Source organism: Microplitis mediator, chromosome 1 (assembly GCF_029852145.1).
Source record: "Microplitis mediator isolate UGA2020A chromosome 1, iyMicMedi2.1, whole genome shotgun sequence".
NCBI classification, from domain to species: domain Eukaryota; kingdom Metazoa; phylum Arthropoda; class Insecta; order Hymenoptera; family Braconidae; genus Microplitis; species Microplitis mediator.
Window position 1 is genome coordinate 11,357,879 of NC_079969.1, and position 20,853 is coordinate 11,378,731.

A 20,853-nucleotide genomic window follows, 5' to 3' on the forward strand; every position below is an offset into this window, starting at 1 on the left:
ATTTGAAATTTTCAGAAAAGTTGACGGCCACAAACTCTTTCGATTGCCACCTTGAACTCTCAATCGATCAATTCATTAAGAAGATACAAAGAGTTTACATCCACACACACACACACACACACACACACACACACACACACACACACACACACACACACACACACACACACACACACACACACACACGCACACACACACACACACACACACACACACACACACACACACACACACACACACACACACACACACACACACACACACACACACACACACATACATACATACATACATACATACACTCGGACATCATTCTGAAAATAGTCAGAATAGCTTCCTAGGACCTCAAAACGTCGATATCTGATGAAAACTCGATTTTCGATAATCGGGGTAAAACCAATAACTTCTCGAGTTTTTGAAAATTTCCAATTTTTTCAGCGGAAAGTTAAAAATGTTAGCAATGCTTAGTTGATACTACTATTTAAAAATAGGTTCGGGTACTATGATATAGTACAAGATAGTATTGATATCAGTTAAAATGACTATTTCCTCATATTCATCCCTTTATAGTTACCATAACCATAGAGTTTTCTCTTAGTGTATACTTAATCAATAACTATTTTACTTTAATTTAGACATTAAATAGCATTTTGAACCTTCAATATTTTTATGATTATTTTTCTTAACGCGAAATTATCATAAATTACGAATTTACACGCTTGACGATTTCACAATTTTTAATTCACACCTCCAAAATTCGACACCATATTTGATGTAGTTTTCCAAACGAGTCACTTACACTACCCGAGTCTAAAATGTTTTTATAGTGTTTGCTTTTGAGGAACTCGAAAATTGACTGTATTTTTATTAGCGATCTTACCAAATGTTATGTCCAGTACAACGAATGTTGTTAACACTATGTAGATATGCATTGAATAGTTTTGTGTGAGTTTTAGTATGCAAGGATTTTATAATATATTTATCATTAGCTGGGTAATTCATTTTTTTATATTTCTCTTCAATTCAGTTGAAGAATTCAAATTCACTTTTATTGATATCTGCTGCTGGAAAATACACTCATATTAACTTTTTCTTATTGCTAGTAGAAAGAATGAGGGTAAAGAAAAGTCATACGATGCATAGTATCAAACTAAAAAAATTTATGGACTGACAAGAGAAAGTGGAAAAATTTTTTTCATTTGTAAAAGTATTTGCATTCTCATATTTTTCACGAATCTTCTAACTACAAGCTACTGATGTATGATCGTTAATATACGGAAAAAAAAATTCTAGTTAAATTTACAATGCTAACATCGTAATTTGTCCTATTGATTATTGTAGTGGTTGACTAGACTTTTAACATCGTAATTAGGTAGATTTTTTTAAAAATCTAACTATTGTATTTGTCCTCATGGTCGATTTTTCAAGGGATTTTGTCATAAACTATCATAATTAGTTGAGTAGAGTTCAAAAATACCATTCGTTAAAAAATTTAGATATGTATATATATATATATATATATATATATATATATATATATATATATATATATATATATATATATGTAAAGAAAATATATATTTCTTTAAATTTGAATTATGCCGCGCTCCAGGTCGTTCACATACTTGATAGTTGGTAGTATAGGTCTCTGCATAATCGAAAGCAGATATAGGAAGTACGGAAGTGAGGGGAGGTTATGGGACGGCGTCATACTTGACAATATTAAAATATTAAAATATAAATATAAAAACAAACCTATTTAATAAATTAAAAAAGGCCATTCGGCAGCCGAAATGGAAGGTAGATTTTCCAATTAATCTATATAAAAAGTTTCATTCATACATATCTTGTGATTCATGTTAGTGTATAGTCATGACATGAAATTAGGCTTGTTTTCTAAGAGTGAGGGTAAAAAAAGACAACGACTATTTTCGATAGAGAACTTCAGATAGTTGATTTGACAAAACATTATACAGGTAATGTACCACACTAACCTTCACATAAACGAAGTATATAGAAAATTTAATCAATATGATCATAATTGTAATCGCTATTACGATGACAATACCAGTGATAATCATAGGGATTAGAGGTACATTCGATACATCATAAATAATAAAAGAAATAATTTTAAAATATAAAATAGCAGTGAAATTTACAGTTTATTTTGTGCAGAATAAACTGCAACTGACGTAACCGGATTATAATGGGACAAGCATAAGTTATGTGGATTGAAAACCATATTTTCAACATTTTTTGATTCCATTAAAATTTTCAAGGCTATCAAATGATTGGAAGGAATGGTCAAAATATAAAAGTTAAGGTCATAAATTAAAGCTCATTAGTCAAGCTTTAAAATACTTCTTACAGAAATTATCTATGAGTTTTAGTTTTAAAGTTATATGGGCTTTAAAAGTGAGTAAAAACTGATTTTTTCGAAAAATCGTTAAAATTTCAAACAGCCATAACTTCTAAACTAATTGACCGACTTAGCCCATCTTCGAGCTTGAACGTGGTAATTACACATAGAATAAGTGTAGAAAATTTCATTAAGATCGAAAGAGAATTGTAGACGCAATCGTGTCCCCAAAAGGTTATATTACATAAATATATATATATATATATATATATATATATATATATATATATATATATATATATATATATATATATATATATATATACATACATATATAAATTTTTTGACGAATGGTATTTTTGAACTCTACTCAACTAATTATGATAGTTTATGACGAAATTCCTTAAAAAATAGACCATAAGGACAAATACACTAGTTAGATTTTTAAAAAAATCTACCTCAAAAGGGATAAAAAGAAATTGACATATTGAAAAATAAACTTTTAATGTCGTTTTATAAGATTATTGTTCTGATATTCTCAAAGGTTATAAATTAAATGAACTGTAATGTGTTGCTCTGAAAACAAAGATTTATTTATTTCATTTGTTATAAATTCTATTACTAAACATTACTACATAATTTATCTAATTCCTACCTGAAAACAAAGAAACGACATTAAAAGTTTATTTTTCAATATGTCAATTTCTATTTATCCCTTTTTAATTTATTAAATAGGTTTGTTTTTATATTTATATATTAATATTTTAATATTGTAAAGTATGACGCCGTCCCATAACCTCCCCTCACTTCCGTACTTCCCATATCTGCTTTCGATTATGCAGAGACCTATACTATCAACTATCAAGTATGTGAACGACCTGGAGCGCGGCATAATTCAAATTTAAAGAAATAAACATTTTCTTTACATATATATATATATATATTTATGTAATATAACGGACTTTTGAGGACACGATTGCGTCTAAAATTCTTATCCGATCTTAATGAAATTATCTACACTTATTTCATGTGTAATTACCACAGTTAAGTTCGAAGATGGGCTAAATTGGATGATTAGAAGTTATGGCTGTTTGAAATTTTAACGATTTTTCGAAAAAATCAGTTTTTAATCACTCTTAAAGTCCATATAACTTTCAAACTAAAATTCATAGAGATTTCCTGTAAAATGCATCATAAGCTTGACTAATAAGCTTTAATTTATGACCTTGAACTTTATATTTTGACCATTTCTTCCAATAATTTGATAACCTTGAAAATTTTAATCGAATCAAAAAATGTTGAAAATATGGTTTTTATTCCTTATAACTTATGCTTGTCCCATTATGATCCAGTTTCGTCCGCTGTATTCTATTTTGCACAAAATAACCTGTAAATTTCACTGCTATTTTATCTTTTAAAAGTATTTCTTTTATTATTTATAATGTATCAAATGTACCTCTAATTCCTATGATTATCACTGGTCTTGTTATTACGATAGCACCCACAGTTTTTATCGGATCTTAATGAAATTTTTTACACTTATTCTATAGGCGATTATCTTGATCAAATTCGAAGATGAGCTAAATCGGTCGATTAGTTTATAAGTAATGGTTGTTTGAAATTTTCACGATTTTTCGAAAAAATCAGTTTTTATCCACTTTTAAGTTCACATAATTTTAAAACTAATACTCATAGGCAATTTCCGTAAAAAGTATCTGAAAGCTTGTCTAATAAGCTTCAATTTATGACCTTGAACTTCAAGTTTTGACCATTTCTTCCAATATTTTGATAGCCTTGAAAATTTTAATGGAATCAAAAAATGATAAAAATATGGTGTTCATTTCACATAACTTATATATTTCCCATTATAATACAATTTTGTCAGTTGTATTTTGTTGTGAACAAAATAATCTGTAAATTTTACAGCTATTTAATATTTTAAAAGTATTTCTTTTAATATTTATGATGTTTCAATCGTACCTGTAGTCCTATAATTATATCTGATCTTGCCATCGTAATAGCAATTACAATTATGATCTCATACTTATTAAATTTTCTATACTTTGATTACGTGAAGGTTAGTTTGATACATTACCTATATAATGTTTTGTTAAATCAACTATCTGAAGTTCTCTATCGAAAATAGTCGTTGTTTTTTTTAACCCTCAGTCTAAGAAAACGAGCCTAATTTCATATCATGACTATACACTAACATGTATCACAAGATATGTATGTAACTTTTTATATAGATTAATTGGAAAATCTACCTTCCATTTCGGCTGCCGAATGGCCTTTTTTTACCATGTAGCGTTGGAAATTTCATTTAAGAAATAATACTTTAGACAAATAATACGAAGTCTTAAGCTCTTTAAGGATGTATGGGAGTAAAGTCGAAATAATGAGATCAATTTAAAATTTTTAGGATCGATAAAAATATATTTAATACGTGTTGTGTTAAAATTTCAGAGACCTTGGGTTCATAGTTTATTTATAAAACGAGATTAAATATAGGTCATTTAACATTGAAATGATATACGAGACCTCACACCTACTCTTGTTTTAATAAATTTTATGATGAAAAAATAATGGCGAAGCTTTGAAAAACTAATTGTGTCAAGAAAAAAAATTGCAAAAATTATAGAAAAAAAAATCAAGTTGAGGGTACTTATAGTTATAAAATTAATTCAGTTTAAAAAATGTAAATTTTAAAAAAATATTCGGCCATACCAAATGTGGGTTATGATGACGGCAACGTTGTAAATGGTTTCAATTGTTCAATTATTAGAGTTTCAATTGTTAAAGTTTCAATAAAAAAAGTAAAGTAAAGTATTCTTAAATTTTTATTATTTATTATAAATCATATTTAGTCGTGTAAAAGCCAGGAGATAAAAGTCTTTTCGTTGCAGCTTCTTGAATATATCTTTCTCCAAGATTTTTCTCACCAATAGTGCAGCCAAACCGAAAATCTTCAGAAGCCGTCTGAGAGTAGCATCGAGACTTAGGGTGATGACTTGTTATAGTAGCATTCAGGCTCTTGTTCGCTTGGCTAGATGCACCAGCAGCAAACCAATCCGCATTATCTGCTAATTTTCCAAATCTATTTCTTAATTCTTTATATAAATCAGGGCTCTGGAAACTTCCTTTAATAACTTTGTGCTCATAAGTTAAGGAATTCTTTGCATATCTACACTCCAATTATCATATACTGTCATCTAACTTGTTATTTAGTTTAAATCATACTCTTATCCAAAAAATTAAAGGAACAAGAAAATTTTATAAATTTTTTAGTGATTTTTGGAAGGTTGTATTTTCGCGGAAAATGATCGTATTGAAAAAATAAAAAAAGCAAATTGAAGCTTGAAATTTCTAATTTAAAGATCTTTCAGCAAAATAATTTTTTGAATCACGGTTTTTACGGAATCATAAGAAATAGGTCGAGACAAAATTTTTCTAAATTTTTTGGTTTTGTTTTTTAGGTCTGCGGAGCCGGGAAAATTTTATTCGAAAAAACCAATTCATGGCTCGTTTAGGAAATTTATTCAGCTACAATTTGCTTTTTTTGTTTCTCTGTACGACAATATGCTACTGAGATATCAGCGTTTAAATGAAAAATGATCCTTTTGTCTTTGATTATCGATATCTCAGTAACTAATACTCGTACAGTAATTTAAAGGACAGTTTAAGAAACTTAAATAAATTCCCTACAAGCTCCATTTCCGATTCAAAAATAAAAAAATTTTTTTTCATCCTTAATATCTATTTGAAAAACCCACAAAAAATGGCCATTTTCTGGTTTTTAAGTCAACTCATCGCTACTTTGCAAATATTGATGGAAAGGTCAATGTTGCCAGGTAATTTTACAGCTTAATGTACCCCCAAAAACCCTGGAAATTTTCAGATTGATCCATTGAACCGTTTGTCCGGTCCGATTGCTCAAAGTTTTGCAAAACAATTAAAGGAACAAGTTTTGTTCTTTAATTTGTGTAATCATTACCAAAATGGAAAAATTAATTTTTTCTTTATTTTCTTTCATTTTTGCGTTAGTTATTCAGTAAATGTGAGGTAAAGAGAAAAAAAAAAAATTTATAAAAAAACGAAAAAAAAAAAAATAACCCAAGTAAAACGTAAAAAATGGAGCTTGCAAGAGGTTTATTTAAATTTTTCAAACTGCCCTTCAAATTACTGTGCGACCATTAGTTGCTGAGATATCGATAATCAAAGACAAAAGGATCCTTTTTCATTTAAAGGCTGATATCTCAGTAGCATATTGTCGTACAGAGAAACAAAAAAAGCAAATTGTAGCTGAATAAATTTCCTAAACGAGCCATGAATTGGTTTTTTCGAATAAAATTTTTCCGGCTCCGTAGACCTAAAAAACAAAACCAAGAAATTTAGAAAAATTTTGTCCCGACCTATTTCTTATGATTCCGTAAAAACCGTGGTTCAAAAAATTATTTTGCTGAAAAATCTTTAAATTAGAAATTTCAAGCTTCAATTTGCTTTTTTATTTTTTCAATACGATCATTTTTTGCGAAAATACAGCCTTCCAAAAATCACTAAAAAATTTATAAAATTTTCTTGTTCCTTTAATTTTTGGATAAGTGTATTATCAGCAAAAAATTGAAGATTCACAGTTCTTAATGTTTTTCTTAGATATTTCATATATTATTGCTCTGACCCAAGTCAAAACTCATTCAAATCTTGATTATAATCAGTGACATTGATTTCTGCCTCACTACATTTATTTCAATGAACATAAACGCGAATAAAAAGTTTAAAACCGCTTCTTCATTGATAATTTTGAATTCTTAAATTTTCAAACTTTAGCATAAAACGGAACTTGTAAGAGCTGGAAAAGCTCATGAAAAAAACAATTGCATGGAATAACAATTTAGACTACGAAGAGCTCGAAAATATATTCACCGTAATGTGCTCAAGGAGCTCGAAAACAGCACGAAGTTTTGGGGCTGGCCTGCAGAGCCAACCGGCGCCCAGATTTTTTGTTATTTTTTTTTTAATTTTTTAGAAATAGCTCGACCGATCGATTCCAAAATCTAATCAGCTTTAGAACTCAATAAAACGCGTCGATTGCCCCCTCAACCATCTTAATCAGTTGATTAGTTCGAGAAAAATCATTAGAGAAAGAAACGGTGAGAAACGATTGTCTCCAAATATCTTTGAAACGACTAAACCGATCGATTTAGAATTTCGATCAGCTCTAGAAATTAACGAAATGTGTCCATTGCCACCTTAATCGTCTCAATTGGTTAATTCGTTCAAGAGATATCGTTGAAGAGAAAAATATTAAAAACGTTTTTTTCCGAAAACAACGGCATAAAAAAGTATTTTCGAGCTCGAATGGCTTGAAAATGTATTTGCAGCAATGTTTTCCAGCTCAAGGAGCTCGAAAACAGCTGAAAGATTCGGGCTTGGCCCCAGGGTCAATCGATAGACAGACTTTGTAGTTTTAGAATCAGTGATAAAGTTAAAAAAAATCTGATTTTTTTGGTTACAGAATTCAAGTGGAATCCAAACCAAGTTGTAGGTATTGAGCAGCCAACTACTTTCTTTCTAATTGTTATCATTTCACTTTTTTCATACAAATGAGTACGAGATTATAAAGCGCGTAAATTTCGCATTGGTGTGTCTTTTAAAACTGCAGTCTAGTGAATGTCAATTGCAACGGACGTGTAATGGATATGTGTAATGGATACAAGAATGCCAAAGACCCCTATGTAAAGAACTCTGAAACATGTAGATATTTTACGTTTTGTCGGATCTTTTGAAATAAATTGTGAGCATGAATTAATCAAACAAAACTTTGTAAAATAATCCACAATTCAATAATGATATAATTAAACTTAATAATTTTATGATTTTTGTAAGAATACTAAGTGATTCATCCAAAATAACATGAGACAAATAGTCGTGTATTACTGGAAATATCATTTAAAATTATTTATATTATATTCGGCATGTAGTGAATATGAAAACTGCAATTTTGCTTTATTTAACTAATGACATGATTATATTTTTAATTAATACGGCAAATGAGATAATACGACAACATGACCATGTAGTTGTTTTAAAAATTATGATACTGTATCGTATAAAATTAAAAGATATGAAATTGGTCGAAAATACAATTCGAGGGAGCATAGAAAAGTAATGATGAGAATAAATGATATTTCAAGTAGGAAACAGTTTAGAATAGAAAGGGTGCCAAAACATCATAATGATAAATAACTACAATAAAAGTGAAGTTAATACACGTCTTTGCTTACTCTTGGATGATTTGGAGATGCAAGAAGATCCAAGAACAGCATCGTTGAGACGAATCAGTTATGGGATAATTTTACCAGCTATCTGTTGTTTAGGAATTATCGGAAATATATTCAATCTTGTTGTACTAACAAGAAAAAATATGCGAGGCACTGCGTATATTTATATGCGAGGTGAGTGAAAAGATTATAAATTTAATTTTTTAGTAAAAAAAAAAAACAGAATCTATTTACATATATTGCATTTTTGGGCACCATAAAAGTATAATCCCAGACACGATGTTTATCATTCAATGTGATTTTATATATGATTAAAATTCTTTTGGAAATCTGTTTTAAGCAAAATGATCGTTCCCGTAAAGCATCAGCAAAATGTTGTTTTTTAAATATAACATTTTTTTTTCTCACTATTTAGTCTATAATAAATTTATATCTTATAAGTTATCAAAAATACGGAAGCGTTTTATTAAGGATAGTCTTGTAATGAATAAACTTTCGTAAAAAATTCATTTTTGGGTAATCATCTATATTCAGGCTAACCACATTTTTCAATGTTTCAAGTGTTTACACATTAAAAATCTATAATTAAACTTTTTCCACGTGTTCTGCTACACGGCGGATTAAATTTTCTGTGTGTGTTTTTGTCTCTAACACTAGATATCTATCTGGACCTTGCAATTGAGTGTACAAAATTGATAAAAATAACATAAAATCATGCAAAGTTTCCAAAATAAATTTAATAAATATAAATAATCAATTTTATTACTACCGTAAGATGGATGGTGGTGATAGAAAGGTCTAACTAAGAGCTACAAAGATTTTTTGAACTCTTGTAATAGTGAAAATTGGCATATTTCTGTTCTTTCGATACTCGAACGGGGTACAACAGCTCACCTAACATTTTGTTGCAAGTAGTTGGGACGGTATCCGCCTTCCTTGACTAGTATGGTGTCTCGTAGAAGCCCACAACACAGTTTTACGCCGGTGCGTACTAGTAAGAGATGTAGTCTAAGGCAAGAGTACGTTAACATAGCATTACTGACGAGTCCGTTAACATACTTAGGACGAAACTACAGAAATTATGGCTTGTGGCATATACCTTAAGTTTTGATGGTTAACTTGAGCATTAACACATACAATAATAAGAGAATTATGTCAAAGGTGCAGTGTAGCACGGAACATTGAAAAATATCAAAGAAGATATCAAATATATCATGTTTATAGCCTGTTACAAACACACGAATATTGACGCTCATTTTATGCTTAATTTAAGCAAATATATCGTCGATCCGCCAAAAAATGCCAGAGAATGAAACAGGTCACTCGGCAATTTGCTTATTTTTGGATTTTTGTTGATTTAAACATGGGTTAGCCCCACTTCTAAACATTTACCCATTTTTGTGACAGACACTTGAAATGTACGACATTTAGTGCCTATAGCCGAATGCTAAAAATATTAGATAAGATACAGCTGGTAAAAAAGATACCTAATTGTTCTACTAGTGACGTCATCAATGGATCAAAAAATATTTTTCGGTTACATGTGCAATAGCAAACGACCAAACAATATCGAAGTAGCTTAATGAGCCATCTTGTGAGAAAATTTATCATCATTTTAAATCGTGCACTTACCACCTTCTCTCTCATTTTCAACAAATACTCAAAACAATCTTATCAAATAAATAAACACGTGTTTATAACCTGCCATTTATAGGCACTAAATGTAGTAAATTTCAAATATCTGTCACAAAAATTGATGTTCTTATCTACACTTATCCAAAAAATTAAAGGAGCAAGATAATTTTATAAATTTTTTTGTGATTTTTGGATGGCTCTATTTTCGTAAAATGATCGTATCTAAAAAAAAAAAAAAACAATTTGAAACTTGAAATCTTTAGTTTAAAGATCTTCCAGGAAAATAACTTTTTGAACCACGGTTTTTGCGGAATCATAAGAAATAGCTCGAGACAAAATTTTTCTAAATTTTTTGGGTCTATGGGGCCGGGAAAATTTTTTTCAGAAAAATTAATTCATGGCTCGCTTAGAAAATCTATTCAGCTATAATTAGCTTCCGTTTTATTTCTTTGTACGACAATTTGCTGCTGTGATCTCACTCTTCAAATGAGAAAGGATCTTTTGACGTCTTGGTCAGTCGCACTGGGGCTCAAGAACAAGTGGAACAGGCGTCTTTGTCCAAACTACCGCGCTCATCCAGTAAAGCAGCTTCATACGCTGCTGCATCCGTTGCTCACTCATCAACCAGTACTTAACCTTCAGCCACGCACTCATCTGCCCCAAATTCAGAGCCACTCAAGAAGGTATTCCCTCCTGCACAATATCCTTGTGATCTGTGCAAGGGAGATCACTTTATTGTGAGGTGCACTCAATTCTTGGAGCTCAAACAGGCTCAACACATTCAAGTCGTTGTGGAAAAGCGACTGTGTGAAAATTGTTTTGGCCATTATCTACCAGATGCTTGCAACTCACTTTTCAAATGCAAGGTGTGTGATCAGAGACACCACACGATGATACACCCGGGACTCAACAGTATTCACAAAACTTAGGCTCAGACGCTGAACGCACTCAATAAAACCGTCTGCTTTCACATGACGACTCGAGCGACGCTCAACTGAACCCATCTGTACTCAACACGTCTGACATTAAATCTACAAGCACTCATTGCCCAGCAATCTTACTCGCAACCTGCCTGGCGGACTTGATCACCAAGTTAAGTAATCCAGTACGCATTTGCTGGATTCAGGGTCTGAATTATCGTTTGTTTCAGATTCCTTGGTGAACTCATTTGCACTAGAACGAATATATCTATACAGATCATTGGTATCGGTGTATCCAATGATGGTAGAACTAAAGGTCAAGTCATACTCAAGCTCTCATCTAGGCATTCAAACGACTCAGTCATCATCAGTGCCCATATATTGGATGATCTCATTACTCAACTACCATCTGTTGCACTCAACCAACTCAACTGGGACCAATACAAGGAACTACAATTGGTAGATTCAGCGTTCACGAGACAAGGACCAATCAATATCATCATTGGTGTCGATCATTATGGTCTTATCATAAAAGATGCACTTCTCAAAAAGTCTGAAAGCCTGCTAATCGCTTAAGATACCATCTTCGGGTGGATATTACTCGGTCCAGTCACTCAACACACTCATAGACTATCTATTACTTATCATGCTGCTGTCAAGCAATCAACTCAACATCTTTAAGACCTGCTATCACGCTTCTGGACTCGAGAAGAAATTCCAGTCAGCAAAATCAAGGAACTCAACCCAGATGAAGAGGCGTGTGAAGTGCATTTTCAACAAACTCATCGACGAGACGTAGTTAAGGTCGGTACCTAGTCTGACTGCCAGTCAAATCGACACCTCAACAACTGAGAAACTCGTTCTCAGCAACATACCGCTGTCTCATTCATCTTAAACATTGTCTAGACCATGGCGATCATCTGAAAACACTCTACCATGATTTTCTGAAAGAATACGAAAAACTCAACCACATGGTGGAATCAAATCAATCAACAACAGGTGATCGAGCCTACTATCTCCCTTATCATGGAGTATTACTGGAGAGCAGCATCACAACGAAGCTGCGAGTAGTCTTCAACGGTTCTAAACCCACCAGCTCAGGATTTTCACTCAACGATGTGCTTTACACCGGTCCAAATCTGCAACTTGATATCTTCGACGTACTCATAAGAGTTCGTTCTCATAAACTTATCTTTATAACAGATATCATGAAGATGTTTAGACAGATTTTGGTGGAAGACTGAGATCAAACACTTTAACAAATACTCTGGTCCAACAAACAAGGCCAAATTACTCCATATAAGCTCACCACGGTCACCTATGGGACAAGACCAGCTCCATATTTGGCTGTTCGTACTCTGCTTCAACTGGTTGAAGACGGAGGACATCGATTTTCTCTGGCGATTATTCCACTCACACACTGAAGATATGTTGATGATATCTTCGGTGGAGCTAATGACTTGAACTCATTACATCAAATTGCTGAACAACTTGAAGCACTCTGCAAGGTGGGTGATTTCCCTCTTGCTAAATGGGCAAGCAATCATCTAAAATTATAACAACTCAATCATGTGAAACCGATCAAGAATGACAAATTCGAGGATACAGACTCCAGCACCAAGATTCTGGGCATGTACTGGTCTTCACACTCAGATCAATTTTATTTCGCATACTCACCACCATGCTCTAATCAAAAATTCACAAAAAGGATCATATTATCAGAGATTGCTCAAATCTTCGATCCTCTTAAATTTCTAGCACCACTCATCATTCAAGCCAAGGTATTCATGCAGGAGCTTTGGCTCGAAAAGCTCAGCTGGGACACTCCATTGGCAGTTAATCATCGGCATGAATGGAGACACTTCAAGAATGAACTCAAGCTCATATCTGAATTCAAAACCCCAAGATGGATCCACTCATTCACGTGCTCAACCACCGAGATACATGGATCCTCGGATGCCTCGCACTTGGCAAGGGCAGCTGCCGTGTTCATCAAAGTCCACACATCTGCTTATGAAGTCACGAGTTACGCTGCTCTGCTCAAAAACCAAGGTAGCCCCGTTAAAACAATTAACGATACCAACGTTGAAACTCACCGCAGCTCACATGTTGGCAAAACTCATCAAATACTGGCAGGGCACTCTCGATCTCACTCAATTGCCAATATACTTGTGAACGGACTCAACAATCACTCTCACGTGGATCAAATCTCACCCGTCTCGCTAGAAGAAGTTTGTTCGGAATAGGGTGTCACAAATTCAAGATCTAGTTCCAAATGGCCACTGGAATATTATTCCGGGCACACAAAACCTAGCGGACTGCGCAACAGGAGGGTTAATGCCTACTCAACTCCGTGATCATCAGTTGTGGTGGACTGGCCCACCATGGTTGCGCAAGAGTTCATTGTCTTGGTCTAAATGTTCATCAATCGATGATACAGGAGTTCAAGCAGAAGTACGGCCTGGACTGGCCCTACTCTCATTGAATTCATCAATAAAATCAAGGTGGTCTATTATGAAACGGCTAATACCACTACTACGCATGTTACGAGCTACTGTGGTCTGCTTTAAATCAACTTCTGCATCAAAGAAACTCAACTTACTCATTTTGCACACGAGATCAACATGTACTCCAAACACACACCATGGCCGAATGGTCATCCATTTGCTCGATTGGTGGCATTAATTGACACCGACGGCATCATTCGAGTAGGTGGACGATTGGAAAATGCTCCAAATCAAGACCAAAGTAAGCATCCTGCTATTCTACCACGGAATGCGGCACTCACTAAACTCATTATCACTGATGCTCATCAGCGTACCATGCATGGTGGTACTCAACTTACTCTGGCAATCATACGACAAAAATACTGGATCATTAGCGGTAGACAACCAGTACACTCAGTTATACTCGAATGTATAGAATGCGCACGACATCGTGCTGATAGAGCTCAACAAATCATAGGTCAGCTACCACTATCAAGAGTCACTCCATCATCTGCATTCACACACACTGGAGTTGACTATGCTGGTCCAATATCACTAAAAAATTGGAGACGCAGAGGTGCAAAAACATAAAAAGGCTGGATTTGTGTTTTTGTCTGTCTTTCTACGTCAGCAGTACACCTAGAGGTGGTCAGCGACTACAGCTCTAGTGGGTTCCAGGGTTAGCAACCGTACGATAAATATCGTACAACTACGATAATTTTAGATCATCGTACGATGTACGATCACATAACAGTATCATACGTAAAAAATACAATAATTTTAGATATCAAAAAAATAAGAATGAAAATAAAAAAATTTGGGAGATAAAATTTTTGAAAATGTACACCTCTGCACGCGCTTATGATAAATTTCCAGCAGGTGTCTCTAGCTACATTGAACTTGTGGCGAATTTACCACTACTTATAATATAACGTGTTCACATGTACACAACAACAATAATTTCTTTATTAATTAAAACACTTAGTAATTAAGTACAGAATAGAATTATAAAATAATAGTGACGCTTGTTGCGAGTTAAGAGCGTGTATATATAATATATTGTGTGTATCTCTCATTAGTATATTTTATTGCAATGCTGCCAACTTATCCCTGCTGTACGGCAGAGGCTAAGTTGTCAGCTTGGTTGCTGAGTATAGTTAGTGACTGGAGTATGATGTGAGTATATGCATGAATATGTATGAGAGTGTATGTGTTAAAATGTGTGTGTAACACTCACACCACTCCCCCCCCCTGGATAAGGTGGTCGTGGTGTTGGCACGTTATTTGAATGTGCTGTTCTGTTTTGTGTTTATTCGTACTCTCTTTTTTATCTTCTTAACTGGATACGTGCGCAAAGATCCAAAAAATGTAGTAAATACTGGTTGGAGTCCCGACGACGAAGATGCCTGCTGCCGGCTGCAGCTGATTGCGGTGTCGATCGGTTCTGAACCGAAGTAGACGTGCCTGGTTTGGCTGTTGCTTGTGATGACGTAACAGGTGCTGTTACAGCAGCTGATGCATTTTGTCGAGCAACAGGTACAGTATCAGGCACAGTATCAGGTAAAGTATTAGGTATAGGTATATTATGCTGACTAGCGTTATTTTCAGGTTGCTCAAAAACTTCCGAGGAAGCCAGATGAGCGGATTTCAGTCTCTCTATACTGACGACTGTTTCTTTTCCTTCCACGTTGATCGCATAGGTTCTATCATCAATTCTCGTGATGACTCGATGAGGACCTGAGTAAGGTTGTTCCAGCGGACGTTTGACGTGGGCTAGCCTCAGGAAAACGTGCGAGCATGTGTCTAAGTCTTTATAGCAGAATGTTCTTTGACTGCAGTGATGCGCAGCGGGCACTGGTTTTACATTCCTCATGTGCACGCGGAAGTCTTCCAAGAAAAAGTTGGGATCCTGCGGCGGATCTTCGTGGGTGAAGAATTCTCCTGGCACTCTGAGTGATGTGCCGTATAAATATTCAGCCGGTGACGCTTCAAGATCTTCTTTATAGCAAGATCTTAATCCCAAGAGAACCGTAGGTAGTACCTTGGTCCACTGGTTGTTCTGGTGACACATGATGGCAGCTTTCATTGTCCTGTGCCATGTTTTAACTAAACCGTTGGCTGCAGGATGATATGCCGTGGTGCGAATTCGTTTTCCGCCCACTAAGTGAAGGAGTGCGGTATACAGAGCACTTTCAAGTTGTGATCCCTGATCTGTGGTCACGATTTTCGGACATCCAAATCTTGTGATCCAATTGGCATAGAATGTGTCTGCCACTGTAATTGCTGTTATGTCCTTGACAGCGACTGCTTCTGGCCATCTTGAAAATCTATCATTGTCATACAGTATTTGAAACCTTCTGACTCTGGTAGCGGCCCAACCAGGTCAATGTGGACATGATCGAATCTTTGATCCGGATCAGTAAAAGATGCTGGTTGTGTGTGGACATGTCGGCCAATTTTAGATCTTTGACAATATCTTTGTTCATGGATGGCCAGACATAGCGTTGAGTGATTATCTTACTTTTTACCCGGCCACTAGGATGAGACATATTATAAAACACGTTGAAAACTTGACGTCGAAGCGCTCGAGGAACAAACGGTCTAATATCATTGGTGGACACGTTGCAGTAAATGGCCTGATGAACCTGGTCGTATGTTAGTTTCTGAAATTTCAATGACGTGTCGTTTCTTTGCAGTATCTGAGCCAGCTCCTGGTCTTCAGCTTAGCGTTGAGACAATTCATTGAAGTCAATGACCGTGGGAAGTCTGATGGCGTCCACATGGGACAAGGCATCAGCTACGTTATTGTCCATGCCGTTGATGTATTGAATATTGGTAGTAAATTCACTGATGAATCCGTTTCCATTTAAATATAGTGGAAACCTAAACATGCAAACTTCTCAATAAGACAATTTATAGATAAATTGAGAAAAATATAGATAGCCCGAACTGGGAATCGAACCCAGACCAATTCGGTATCACGCCGAGTGCTCTACCCTTTGAGCTATCCTTCGAGCTGGTTAATTTGACGTGGAGTTGAGGATTTGTCGCTGCGACGTTGAAATGCAAAGTTCAATGGCTTATGGTCGATACGAATACTGAAGTCTCGAGCCTCGAGCCAATGACGAAAATATTTAACAGCTTCATGGATAGCCGTGAGTTCACGATCATAGGTACTGTAGTTATGTTGAGTTGGTGAGAATTTTCTTGAAAAAAATCCGAGTGGTTGCCACTCGTCGTTGACTTTTTGTTCCAAGACTGCGCCCATGGCTGTACTTGAAGCATTCGTGGTAAGCCGAAGCTCTGCATACGGTACTGGGTGTGCTAGCAGTGTCAAGTCAGCCAGCTGTTGCTTGATTTTTTCAAACGCTTGGAGTGATTCTTATGACCACGGAACTGCGCGTTTATCATTCTTTTTCGAGTCCTTAAGCATTTTATTTGAAGGTGCTTGAATTGCTGCTGCATCTTTCATGTGACGCTGGTAAAAGTTGACGGTACCGAGGAATCGTCTGAGATCTACCAGAGTTTCAGGTTTCTTGTCAATTGAGCTGGCTCCAAAGACACATTTATCTGCATTGATGCAGAGACCGTACTTTTTTAGACGTTCAAAAACGACCCGCAGATGTTCTTTATGCTGCTCATCATCTTTCGACGCTACGAGGACATCGTCAACATAGAAGTATACAAAGTCGAGACCTTGCAGAACTTCACACATGAGAAGTCCATAAGGCATACAGACGCATTCAAAAAGGCCAAACGGCGTTATTATGGCCGTTTTTGGAATATCTTCTTCCGCCACCAACACGTGACAAAATGAACGCATGATGTCAATTTTTGAGTATACTTTTTTTCCAGTGAGGAAGGCCGTACAATCTTGCAGCAGAGATATCGGGTTACATTCTGCTTCCGTTTTGTCATTTAGCTTGCGAAAGTCCCCGCAAGGACGCCAGTTCCCATTCTTCTTAGGTACTATGTGCAACGGTCTAGCCCAAGGACTAGTAGATGGTCTAATGTACCCCAGGTCTAGCATGAGTTGGAATTCTTCTTTAGCTTTTTTGAGTCGATCTGGGCGTAGTGGCCTAACTCTTTAAGCGCACGGAGGTTCAGTGGTCTTGATGTGATGTCTGACCGAGTGCTTAGCAGCCGAATGATTGGATGGGCTTCCTAGTAACTCTGGATAATTTTTAAGTAGATTGGTGTATTCTGAATCAGCTGATATGATCGTAATTGAATTGATAAGAGCATGAGCAAACGTACCTAAGGATTTGCATCCGGTGTCTGGATCAACCAGCTGACCTTCCCGAAGTTTTACGATGAGGCTATGTTTGTGGATGAGATCCGCTCCAATGATTGGATAAGGCACATCTGCTACGCAGAAAATCCATTTGATCGGCCGACGTAAACCAAGATTAAAAGTAAGAGCTCGTTCTCCAAAAGTTTTGATAATACCATGGTTGGCTGCGTACAGTAGTAGACTGGTAGTTCTTTGTTTATCCGCGTTAGTCAGAGGAATGACCGAAATATCAGCACCAGTGTCAACAAGAAACTTGACTCCTGAGGCTGAGTCATGGATGAATAAGTGGCGAGAGTCTGACGTACCATCAATAGTTGCCGCGTCTATTGATGGTGTTGTTCGTTTTCCTGCTGCATAGACACGTGACCTGCCCCGATGCATGGGCTGCTGCACTTATTAGCTTTTGGGCCAAACTTTGGGTGATAAAAAACAGGTTTTCGAGTTACCGTTTCTTGAATTAGGTCCTGGAGATCGAGAACGGAATTCATTGCTAATCGACCTTCCACGTGACTGCCGTGAGCTGAATTGGCTGATGAACTCATCTACCTTGGTAGAAAGATTTTGGATTTGTTGTGCCAGAGTTTGGATTTGATCCTCGCAATTTTTGTGCGAATAGGTTTTCGAAATGGCTGTCACGTAGCGATCCTGTCTTTGATGACGCTTTTCCATAACTTCCATAACTTTATCGGCTTGCTGTGTCAGGTTGTCGCTGTCCATCGATCCTGTTGCTGCCAAAACCATTTGAAGTTCCTGCGGTAGTCGGTCCATCCATAAGGTTCTGATGAATGACTCGTCCAGGTTGTTTCCATGATGACGCATTTGTGCATATAATTCTGACCATTTTCCTGTGAGTGTGAGTTTTGATATGAGCGTGTGGAACTGGTTTTCTTTTGACACACCATATTTGTTAATTAGCGCGTCTTTCAATGCTTTGTATTTATTTGTGAATGGAGGGTTCTCGCTAACGTGCTCCACCGCCATGAGGTACTCGTGATCCAAACGTCGTATGACTGCGCTGAATTTCGCATCGTCTGACAGTCCAGGTTTACTTGCAAATGTGGATTCCACTGATTTGAACCATAAACTGACTGATTGTGGCTAGAACGTGGGCAGTTCAGAGGGTTCAACTCGAGGTGTATGCTGAGAAAAGTTTGGATAAGCATTAAAATTCTGAGCTGGTTGTACGAGGTATGGTGGATAATAATCCAACTGTGGGTACGCTGGTTGACGCCTGGATGGTGGAAATGGTAGATTTGCACCCCCTTGACTAGTTACATAATTAGGCGGGAATCTGTTTTTTTCTCGCCCCGTATTTACTGACCTTAGATTAGGACCCTTGTCGTCCTGTATTCCTGATGAATGTGAATCACCTGCTGGCTCTTGCTGTTGTCCAGGTTTTGAAGTATCTCCTCCAGACGCGTTCTCTCTGTTGGCGTCTTCTCCACGTATCTTGTCTTGAGGTGACAAAAAATGCATTGTCTGGTATGTCTGGTCCTCGTCAAAAATCAACAGACTGTCGTTTAGCAACGCTCCACCGTTTTCCTCTGTTACTTTTGTAGGTGTACGTTCCAATGGCATGCTTTTTTATTTTTTATTCTATTTTAATTATTTGTTATTGTCATTAATATTATTATTTTATTGTCTCTATTTATATTTATCTGTTCTAATTTTTCATTAATATTTTTGTGTACTTCACTACACTATTACTGTTGCCCGTAGCTGTATATGTATATTAATATGTTTTAGCGGGCTTCTGTGTTATGGCGTCTCGAATGTTCGAGAAAATTCGCCGGATGAAATTATGTTACAGGTACACACATTTCGGGGTCATCAATTGTGGAGAATTCACCACTACTTATAAAATAACGTGTTCACATGTACACAACAACAATAATTTCTTTATTAATTAAAACACTTAGTAATATAATAATAGCGACGCTTGTTGCGAGTTAAGAGCGTGTATATATAATATATTGTGTGTATCTCTCGTTAGTATATTTTATTGCAATGCTGCCAAGTTATCCCTGCTGTACGGCAGAGGCTAAGTTGTCAGCTTGGTTGCTGAGTATAGTGAGTGACTTGAGTATGATGTGAGTATATGCATCAATATGTGTGAGAGTGTATGCGTTAAAATGTGTATGTAAGCCCCCACAAATTAAGCTAATCCAATACTTTATTAATATGTTGATTGGTGTCAGCTGTGAGCTGCAATAACCTGTAATATGATATAAATAAGTTGCATTTTTAAGAAATTTTTTTTATTTATTTCTACTGTGATTGGAAGTTATTATTTTTATTGGTTTGCTGGTTGAATCACATTGAATCGCATTGGCTTCCAATGCGATTCCGATTGCTGGGTAATGTTAATCTTTGTTATTGATATATCATCATTTATACGTACCATTTTTATATAGTGGAAACCTAAACATGCAAACCTCTCAATAAGATAATTTATAGATAAATTAAGAAAAATATAGATAGCCCGAACTGGGAATCGAATTAGTCAAATAAAAAACCAATATTTTCTAAGATTTGATTTGACATTTTAAGGGAATTCAATGCTACTTAAACTTCAATAATTAATATCTCAGCAAATATCAATCTCAGTGATTCCGTGCTAAGGACCTTTTTTGTAGAAAAATAAATTTCCTATAAAATCATATTTCAAAATTTTTCTGTAGGTCTTGTTGTTTATGAGATAATAAGAAAAAAACAAGAATTCTATGAAAGAGTTCGGTTTAGCGGTCCGTACTACCCCACCCGTATGAGTTACGACTTCGCGACATTGGGTACTTTTGTAGTACATTTAATTCTGAAAAAATCCCGACTTTAGGCGAGATGATATCATAAAATGCCGCGGAATTATAGAAGTTTAAAA

The 20,853-nt window shown here is 35.5% G+C and overlaps 1 protein-coding gene across 5 annotated transcripts in view; it reads left to right on the plus strand.

The window, feature by feature from the left end:
• LOC130674123 (probable G-protein coupled receptor B0563.6) overlaps window positions 1-20,853 on the plus strand; it is a 142,607-nt gene that overhangs the window by 52,828 nt on the left and 68,926 nt on the right. For all 5 annotated transcript variants that reach the window (XM_057479399.1, XM_057479390.1, XM_057479384.1 and 2 more), the window contains one exon: window positions 7,875-8,814. In XM_057479399.1, the coding sequence (XP_057335382.1) occupies window positions 8,595-8,814 (220 nt within the window). In that variant the 5' untranslated portion in view covers window positions 7,875-8,594. The remainder of the gene's footprint in view (window positions 1-7,874; window positions 8,815-20,853) is intronic.